General features: G+C 39.3%; 1 protein-coding gene across 2 annotated transcripts in view; it reads left to right on the plus strand.

Moving 5' to 3' along the window:
* LOC106872605 (high affinity copper uptake protein 1) overlaps window positions 1-10,723 on the plus strand; it is a 122,705-nt gene that overhangs the window by 68,742 nt on the left and 43,240 nt on the right. For both annotated transcript variants that reach the window (XM_014919654.2, XM_014919645.2), the window contains exon 2: window positions 6,111-6,512. In XM_014919654.2, coding sequence (XP_014775140.1) covers window positions 6,480-6,512 — 33 coding nt within the window. In that variant the 5' untranslated portion in view covers window positions 6,111-6,479. The remainder of the gene's footprint in view (window positions 1-6,110; window positions 6,513-10,723) is intronic.

A 10,723-nucleotide genomic window follows, 5' to 3' on the forward strand; every position in this document is an offset into this window, starting at 1 on the left:
TATGCGGAATCATTCATTTCGTAATGGTGCAGGTTAGAAACTCACTTTTGCATAGCGAGGTGTGTGCCAGTCAGTTATTGATGAATTGATTTTAAACGAGATTTACTTCAATCAGGGCAGATTTCGAATAAGTTCAAAAGACAAATATAATATTTAAAACATAAACACAAATGAACATTGATGCATTGAATTGAGGTAAATTAAGTGAAATAAAAAAGAAAAAAAAAGAAAAAGAAAATTATTTAATTTTAATTCGAGCAGTTAATGAATCTACATGAAACGTGGTGCTGTTTGTTAGTCGAAAATTTCTCAGAATTGGGTGTCTGCACAGGTTAATACCTTGTTCGTTTGATATAACATTATGTTATAATTTATTACGCCAAGGTGTATCGAAAGAATTGTCAGACATGGTACGGCATTAACTCCCCTCCAACCCCATCGTTATCTCGACTATAACCCACAAAATGTCAATGAGTATTACTACGCATCGGACATAGAAAAAAATTGTAATTTGCCCTAAATATTCATTGCAAATCGACTGCTTATCCACTGCGTTTAAGCAAAAAGGAATTGTTTAACATACAGTTTAGCGGTTTAAGAAAATAAAATGGAAGTTGCCCAGGAGTTATGACAGTGACATCCCATAATTTCATAAAGAGACCATTAAGAGAATTGGTGAAATCCCTTAGTTTTATTAACATGACTTCCTTATTACGGCGCATCCACTGGTACCTGCTTGTATGGCACCTTTTAGTGATATCTTCAAGCATTTCAATAAGTCCACCGTTCCAACGTATTTATACCCTGCAAAGAACACCATTGAGAAGACAGTTCGGTTGCTTGCATGTCGACGCATGATAGCCAACACAGCGACATGTGAGCAATGCAACAACTTCTGAGCCGCACCCAAAGAACCGACAGGATGTGTTGGTGTTGTTCCTGCCCATTTACGTTATATATATATATATATATATATATATATATATATATATATATATTGATTACGTCATAGATTGTTTATATAGGATTATCGAATATCGCTGTCGTCACTTCTGGGTCAATTTACTTTCACTTTATAAATCCCTAAACTGCATATTAAACAAAGAATATGATATATATTTACTTTACAAGAATGGATTATATTCTAGCATCTACTATTTAGCTGGAATGTAGCTTGGATTCCTGGTTGGAACACAGTGACCTCGTTTCTGTTTTGTTTACGAATTAGAATAGTCTCACTTGAAGGCGTACGCACACTTAGAGTATCTGATTAATATTCATATATTACAACGTTTGGTTTGGAACTAAATGGAACCTTGGGCCAGTGTAATAAGAGATCGTTCATGATTCCGTCAGTGGTGCGTGGAAAAATCGTTCACGGGTCTTATAAGCATAGTATTTCGATATTTGTTTGCGTGCGAGGTGTGCGTGCCTAGCAATGCTCTCTCTCTCTCTCTCTCTCTCTCTCTCTCTCTCTCTCTCGTGTATATATTGTAATGTAAGAATTAAGTGTATAAAACCTACTTTACATAGTGCAAACATTATCTAATGTAGAACGCAATACATTGGAGCGGATAGATATTTATTATATCAAAAGTTGACACTCGTGTGTGTGTGTGTGTGTGTGTATGTATGTGTGTGTGTTTACTTGTAGCTTTTCTCATACAGAGCGAAACACTCGTCAATTCTAGAGTGCTTCTCCTGCCATAGATCGACGAATTATATTAATTCTGTGACGTCTTCTTAGAGGTAAGCAAACTCGGCTGTTCAAAAGCCAAATGTGTAGACCTGTCCTGCTCACGACTCATTGACCATTGGTAGATACAAAGCCGTGACCTCTCAACTGGCGTCTCTTGTCAACGTGGCCAACCACTCGGCAAACTACAGGTTAAAACAACCGAAGGAGAGTTGCCTGTGGCTGTGTTGATAAGATACCAGCGGAAAGGCTCGCAGTTCTTATCTTGTTACTGCAGGGTATCAAAGCCACTTGACAGACAATTGTCATCACATGAACGTTGAATGTCAAGTGGTCTCGGCATTACTCTAGCAACTGGAGTTTTTGAGTGCAAAATTGTTACAATAGTTTCATTGTGTTTCTGAGAACGGCGTTTTATTCAATGTGTTTGGTTTAGTTTATGGAAACGTTGGAAATATCAAGTAATCATTTGGAGATTTTTAGAGCTGAACTAGGTGGTTTCGGTATCGCTCTCACCATCGTAAGATAGAGGCTTCGATTCCTGGACCGGGCGGTGAGTTGTGTTCTTGAGCAAAATACTTCGTTTCACATTGGTCTGGTCCTTTCAGCTGTAAACCTCGCGACGGACTGGCGTTCCATTCAGAGGATAATAATGATCCCTCTGTTACGTATACAACCGGAATTGAAACAGGGTAATCAGCCCTCTTGAGACACTACTTTTTCACTTGTCTAGCAAAATGACTTGATCTGAAACAGTGCGTCGAAACAAGCAACTCCAGCGTGGGAGAACAATTTAATAACAAACAACGAATAAACCGTTAAAATTACTTTAAATTCATTTCATGAGATGTAAAAATTTCGTCGCGACCTGGCCACTGATGCAATTCCAGAGCACCTCTGGAAGTTTTATACCAGTTAAACTGATGTTCTTTCCCCGACGATATTCCTCTGCTTCTGCTGTTAAACCACGAAACTGTTCTAAGCAGGAGCCATTCTGCTCTTTATTCCTCGGAAGACAATGCCTTTCTTTCAGTCAACAGGTGTAATCACCCATTAATGAATATGTCTAAATATTTAAATTAATTGACACAAAAGAACAATATATTTTGGTCTGCGAGTATGGCACAAAGTTTTAGCTTTGTGAAAGTGGACGTTGTGACGTCCATATTATGCTGGTGTATTTTTTTTTTTTATCTCTTGGCCAGATTTGATGGGGTTGATCTACGATCAAATACATTTCAGCCGTGACTATCCCGTCTTGTTTTCAAACATAACGATACTTGGCCACATTATTTGAACTTGACCCTGTAGGATGTGTAACTTTGAAGGGATATTTGATGCTATTTCTACCATGCCAAGCGGTCACACTGAGGCTCCTCCGTGGCGTAAGTAGTAGTAGCAATAGTAGTAGTAGTAGTAGTAGTAGTAGTATGGAGGCATGCGCTGCAACAGCGCGTATTGCTGGCGGATGACACCTTCGCACCCCTCAGGCAACTATTCTCCAGCCCTGGGTCTATTTTGGTTAGACGTTGCTGGCGAAAGTTTTACGAGGTCGGAGTGCAAACTCAATATCTTTTAGTCGCCTTTTACGACACGCAGAGGAAACTTTGGATTTATTCTTTGATATGCTGCTCTCCATACAGCACTAGAGCAACGTGAAATGAAGTATTTTGCTGAGGAACACAACACACCGTTCAATCCGGGAATCGAACCCACGATCTGGTGATCATGACTATAACACCCTAACCACTAGGTCACGCGCCTGTAAATAATGGCGTAAGGAGTGCCTCTAATTGGAGAATTACTGATGTTATGCAGTACTGAACTCTATCAATCGTATTTAGTTATTGTTTCTTTAAACAATGTCGTGGCAGATATCTTTTTAAACAAGCAAAAATTAAAAAGTAAAGGTGAGACATGACAAATACAGGTGACTGGTAAAAGGATATTTATAAATACCTTTTTATTGTTGCTATTTTGTAAAATTTTCGGTAAAATCACGACTTCGTGGTGATATTTCATCGTTTGTTAACCAAGGGTGAGATGACATGACTTGCCATAAGCTTAACAGACGCCATAATGACGATGTTTATCTAATTTTCTTGAACTGATGACGGAAAACAAAGTTGACATTAGCGAAATTCCGATTAAAAATAAATATGTGAAAAAAAAAAAAAAAGAATACCAACAAAAAATGAACGATAACTGGAATGCAATATCAGTTTTTTTTCTGGTTGGTCGAGATTTATTATAACCAACACATGTATGTTCCTCGAACTTATGATAATCTGCGATTCGATTGCAGAGTGGAAGACGCATGCGAGCCATTCAGAAACACAGAATGTTCATTTTACTTAAAGTTCCTTCTTACGTGTTAAAAATTTCGTCGCCCGAACTGCAACCTGGTCACTGACATGATCTATGTTTTTGTTTTCTATATTGGTCTGTTATTGTAGTTGGTTGCTCATAGCTGATCCAGTAAGTTCTTCATCCTAGTGAGGACTTCCCAATAGTCTTTGTGCGGTTTTCAATGTCTGGAATCTGTCTACCACTTTACATCAGGTGATGTCAGATGTACACCACCGAAAATCCTGGATTCAATTTCCAATATTTGGAAAACCTTAAAAACTTTGAAAGTAGTTGAACTTGAGAAGCATCGCAAATGGAAATTTTCTGAAGGCGTCAGAAATGTTTCTTTTTATTGAAAAAAAAAAAAAAGACCAATAAAGAACAGGTTAATATGAAAGGAAACTGTATGAAGCAGAAGTGAAGTGTGGTTGGTGAATTCAGGTAAAAGTGTTACTAAAGATTTGTTTTCGTGGGTGAAAAACGGAATCTTTGCAAAATGAAGGAGATATTCAGTTCAATCCCACTAGGTGGCACTTTGGGCAAGTGTCTTCTGCTATAACTTCGGGCCGACCGGAGCCTTGTGAGTGGATTTATTTGACAGAAACTGAAAGAAGCCCGTCGTGTGTATATGTATATGTGTGACTTTGTGTTTGTCCTTCATTACCGCTAGACAACCGGTGTAGGTGTGTTTACGTTCCCGTAACTTACCGGTTCGGCGAAAGAGTCCCATAGAATAATTACCAGACAAATATATATATATAAAAAAAAAATACTGGGGAAAAAATCTAAATAGCTACTGGGGTCAATTTGCTTGACTAAAACCTTTCAAGGCGATGCTCCAGCATGGTCGCAGTCTAATGAGTGAAACAAGTGAAAGACATAAAAGATAAAAGCTGTATTATGAAATCTAGCAGGATAAACGGAGGCGCAGGTTGTGTGGTAAGAAGGTTGCATACCAACCATATGGTTCCGGGTTCAGTCCCACTGTGTAGCATCTTGAGCAAGTGTCTTCTACTATAGCCTTGGGCCGACCAAAGCGTTGTGAGTGGATTTGGTAGACGGAAACTGAAAGAAGCCCGTTGTATATGTGTGTGTGTGTGTGCGTGTGTGTCCCTCACCATCGCTTGACAACCGATGTTGGTCTGTTTATGTCCCTGTATCTTAGCAGTTCGGCAAGAGAGACCGATAGAATGAGTATTAGTCTTACAGAGAATAAGTCCTGAGCAAGGCCGCATAAAAGAGTAAAACCAATAAAAGAGTAAAAGAAAAGAATAAACCACATGGTTTCGAGTTCGGTCGCATTGCCCTGCATTTTGAACAAATGTCTTCTACTCTCTCCTGGGCCGACCAAATGCCTTGGGAGTGAGTTTGCTTGAGGGGAAACTGGGTGGAAGCTCGTCGTACGTACGTGTGTGTACGCATGCGCACGCACGTTTTTGTTTCTCCTCTCACCGCTTGACAACCGGTATTGGTTTGTTTACCTCTCCGTAACTTAGTGGTTTGGCAAATAGAGACTGAAATAAAAAAAAAAATTACCCAGCTCCAAGTAAGTACTGGGGTTGGTCTGTTCACCTTTGAAGGTGGTGTTCCAGCATGGCCGCAGTCCGATGACCGATACAAGTAATAGAATAGAAGAAAGGAATAGAAGAACTTGCTTAGATTTGGGGGCCGTGTCCAAGCTGTCCGAAGTCTGTCTTAGTTTCCATCGGTCACTTTTGCTGAACTGCTCAGTTACGGGACATAAATAAATGAAAACCGGTTGTCAAGCGGTGACCACACAAACATATATACGACGGGCTTCTTTCAGTTTCCTTCTATCAAATTCTTTCATAAGGCATTGGACGGCCCGGGGCCATAGTAGAAGACACTTTTCTTAGGTGCCATGCAGTGGGATTGAACTTGAAACCACGTGGTTGCAAAGCGAGTTTCTCAACCACACAGCTATGCTTGTGCTCTCTACAACACTTTTTACCGACGCACTGCTTTAAATTGATGGTGATGATAAAATAACTTTTTATGTATCCGGATTAAATATTTAATTAAAATATTTTCCATTTCTTTTCAGGTTTCTCCTGGATTACGACCTGGAAATATTTTCATCCAGTCATACTTAATAGCAAGAATTATTGCAAACAATTAAAGAAAAGGACACGATGTATGGACACGGAAAATATATTATTACTAAACGCACGCACACACACACACACGCCCGCGCGATGCAATGATTCAGCCATGTTAAACACAAACACCTAAACACACAAACACATACATTTCAATAAATGTAATTATCTCCTGAAAGCCGATGAAGCAATTATTTCATCGACTTTACTAAACATTCACAAACAGTTTTTATATTTCTACGGAGATGAAATTTCTAGTTTATTTTTGACATAAAACATTTTTGTTTTTTTACAAAACTCTGTGACTGAAGTAAATGTGGAGACAATCACCCGACATGATGCACAGCGTAAGTAAATTTATTTCGATTTCCTGCTTCCTTGCTTTCTCTTTGCCTGTTGTTTCCATGTGAGTAATGATTGCATGTTCCAGGCAATATGTCTAAATTCACACCACCAGCCCTCGGCTCACTAATTTCTCGTTTCTTGTCGTTTTGTTTTCTTTTCTTTGTTAATATCTCATTACATGTCGGCCATTGTTAACACAGCAATAGGAATGTCAGATAAAAACATCTGCTCTGACAATTATTCTCACAACTGGTTGTAATAACATCTTAATATAATATTGATGGCGATGGTTGACTTGGGTTATCAGCTAACTTAATGAGAACACATCATTACCCACTGAACATTCGCAATGTTCAATGTTGTTAGACATTCTCGAGGTGGACCTTTATATATCTCTCACTTGTTCCTTATTCCTTGCAGTTGTTTATCCTCTCTGATCAGAGGCGGCACATATGACCATCCCATCCATTTTATTAGCTATTGTAAACCATTCCCTATACACCTTATATGTTAAACGTTCCTTCTGCTAAGAGCGAACTCCTCGCTGTCTGTTTTCATTAAAGTTAGACACAATATGCTACAGGTTTTTTTTCCGGTTCTTTTTTAGCGTTTTTTATGAAACATATTTTTTATCTTTTACTTGCTTCACTCATTAAACTGCGGCCATGCTGGGGTATCGCCTTGAAGAATTTTTAGTCGAATGAATCGACCCTAGTACTTGTTTTTTTTAAAGCCTAGTACTTCTTCCATCAGTCTTTTTTGCCGAACCGCTAAGTTACGGGGACGTAAACACACCTACACCAGTTGTCACGTGGTGGTGGGGCAAAAACATACACGTGAAAACACACACACACACACACACACACACACACACACACACACACACACGCGCGCGCGACTGGTCTTTTTCAGTTTCTGCCCACCAGATCCACTTACAAGGCTTTGGTCGGCCCAAGACTATAGTAGAAGGCACTTGCCCAAGGTGCCACGCAGTAGGACTGAACCCCAAACCATGTAGTTGGGAAGCAAGCTTCATAAAATAAAGCCATTCCTTCGCCTGTATTTAGTTTTCCTTTTTCCCATTCTCCTTCTAACAATTCCTATATTGAGAATGCTTTAAAGAATTTGAATTAAATGATCACACCAGATGGGTGGACATTGTTATTTTCCTTTCTTTTTGTTATTTCTGAAAGATTACCTCCCTGTCTTGCAGACGATATTCTCCTGATAAGAGGGTTGATAACGTTTACAAATACTTGGCTTACATGATGTTGTTTTATCGCAATGTAACAGACACAAGGTGTAAAATATATGAGAAGCTATTCAAGCGTTTGATTAGGTGTTGTTGTTTAATGTTGATCTACAGTTTGTTTTCCATTGCAATGTTTGCAGACACGTTTTCTTTCTTAACTTATCTTAGTTACTGTCTCTCTATCATCGGTTTGTTGTTTCTCTCGTATCAATTCTTGTCTACGATAAATTCCCCGTTTCTCTGTAGCAAAGTTAAAGTACAGACCAGAACGTCTTACCACGCCTAATGGGCCACGTTTAGCTAGCTTTAATTTCTTCAAAGACATCCAAAACGAAGTCTTTAAGAAGATCATCGCGAGGTTATTGTCGATAAGAAATGATGCCAAGTAAACAGGAGCTAGCGTTTTCCAACGCATTTTTTTTGTTTTGTTTTTCATGTATTTTTTATATTCTTTTATTCTTTTACTTATTTCAGTCATTTGACTGCTGCCATACTGGAGCACCGCATTTAGTCGAACAAATCCACCCCAGAACTTATTCTTTGCAAGCCTAGTACTTATTCTATCGGACACTTTTGCAGAACCGCTAAGTTACAGGGGTGTAAACATACCAACATCAGTTGTCAGTCGATGGTGGGAGGACAAACATAGATACACACACACACACACACACACACACACACACACACACACATATATATATATATGTATATATATATATATATATATATATACGACGGGCTTCTCTCAGTTTCCGTCTACCAAATCCACTCAGAAGGCTTTGGTCGGTCCGAAGCTATAGTAGAAGACACTTGCCCAAGGTGCCACGCAGTGGGACTGAAACCCAGAACCATGTGGCTGGGAAGCAAGCTTCTTACCACAGAGCCACTCCTGCGCCTATATCTATTTTTTTCATGGTAAATATTCCAATGACTGACAGATTCCAATCCAAGTTGTATTCTTGGAGCCTCAGATGAAGAGGGCCTGAATATACAGACTATTTTTTCTCCTACTATAAATATTGTTCGGAATCGACAGAAATCTATAAATCATCAAAAGTTGGTGATAAAGATAAAATTTTCTTTTGATCTTTCGAAATTATTCTTTGAAAATTTAGTTTTGAAAACAGGACAGTTTACGATGGAATGAACAATTCTCGATAACATTAGCACAGTGCTGAGGAACCGCAGTTAAAAATTACAGCTTTCAGGTACGTTGTAGAGGGGCTGGTGGTTGATGATGAAGGTTGTTAGTTCAATAAGCCTCTTGGCTCGATCTTCAAGTAAAGTTTCAAATGGGAAACGACCCCACAAGAAACGACATTAATATTGTGAGATTTGCTGTTTGATGACTTATTCAGAGCAAGTGTGTATGGAGAGGGGGAAGCACCTGTGACCTTTACATGATCCGTGAGGGTATTTTAGGAAAAGGAGAAAGCATGGATCCTTATGGGCATGGATACTTAGGAATGAGAACCCAGGTTCGAAATTTTCCCAAGATACCTGATGAAGGCTGGAGGGTATATCAGCCGAAACGTTGTGTTAACAACAAACAAGATGAGGACAAATATCCGTCGAATGTAAATAATGTAAATAATGGAATGAAACACTCTTCAATTTTACAGTGCTACTGCTGTCTACATCGAAGAACAAATATCACCTAGCTCAGACCTAGATGAACCTCTCAGCAACGAAGCAAACGACTTGACATTTGACACAATAACTTGGCAATCATTCGCTCGTTTCTTTGACATCTCAGTGATATGGTTATCTTCAACTGGAAGTGAGCTTAAATCATCAATTCTAGAGGCGCATGTACGGCTGTGTGGTAAGAAGTTTGTTTCCCAACCATATGGTTCCGGTTTCCAAACCCATTGCGTGGAACCTTGGGGAAACGTCTTGTACTGTAGCTCCGGGCCGACCAAAGCCTTGTTAGTGGATTTAGTCAACGGAAACTGAAAGATCCGACGTGTGTGTGTGTGTATATATATATATATATGTTTGTGTGTCCCACTATTGCTTGACAATGTTGGTGTGTTTATGTCCTCGTAACTAAGCAGTTCGACAAAAGAAACCGATAAATTAAGTACCAAGCTTTAAAAAAAGATAAGTACTGCAGTCGATTTGTTGAACTAAAATTCTTCAAGGCAGTGCTACAGCGTGGCCGCAGTCTAATGACTGAAACCAGTCAAGGAAGGACACTTAAATAACCGATTACCAAATGATGTCAAAGGCAACCAATGAAAAGTCTTAAAGAAGAGGAAACTATTGTGATTCAGCTTTTGTGATGGGAGCACTAAATTGACTTTTACACACAGATCGATTAAAAATCAATCGATTAATGTAATGTAATTAGTTCACGCATCACTGCTTTATTACTACGTCTCGGGTCCAATCGTTATAGATTGTTATTGTTGTTGTTTTGTTTAGCTTCGAGTCTGTTCTGACGAAGGAGACTAATGGTTAAACGTAATCCATCCATGACCGTCCCAACAGCGCTAGTGTCCACCCAGGCGCAGGCATATCTCTGCGGTTTAACAATTTCTCTTTGCACCTCCGTGGCTTTGGTTCCAGCCCCACTTCCCGGCAATCTGTGGAATTAGAACCGGACTTAAAATTAAGTTCTAGGGTTGATTTGTTCCATTAAACCTTTCAGTTCGTTGCCCCAGCATGGCCGCCGTCCAACGCTTGAAATAAGTAAAAGAATAAATCTTTATATATATTCTTTTGGTCTTTTATTCTTTTACTTGTTTCAGTCATTTGACTGCGGCCATGCTGGAGCACCGCCTTTAGTCGAGCAAATCGTCCCCAGGACTTATTCTTAGTAAGCCTAATATTTATTCTATCTGACATTTTTGCCGAACCGTTAAGTTACGGGGACGTAAACACATCAACATCGGTTATCAAGCGATGGTGGGGGGGGGGGCAAACACAGACACATGAACATACACACACGCATACAGA

The sequence above is a fragment of the Octopus bimaculoides genome, chromosome 8 (genome assembly GCF_001194135.2).
Source record: "Octopus bimaculoides isolate UCB-OBI-ISO-001 chromosome 8, ASM119413v2, whole genome shotgun sequence".
NCBI classification, from domain to species: domain Eukaryota; kingdom Metazoa; phylum Mollusca; class Cephalopoda; order Octopoda; family Octopodidae; genus Octopus; species Octopus bimaculoides.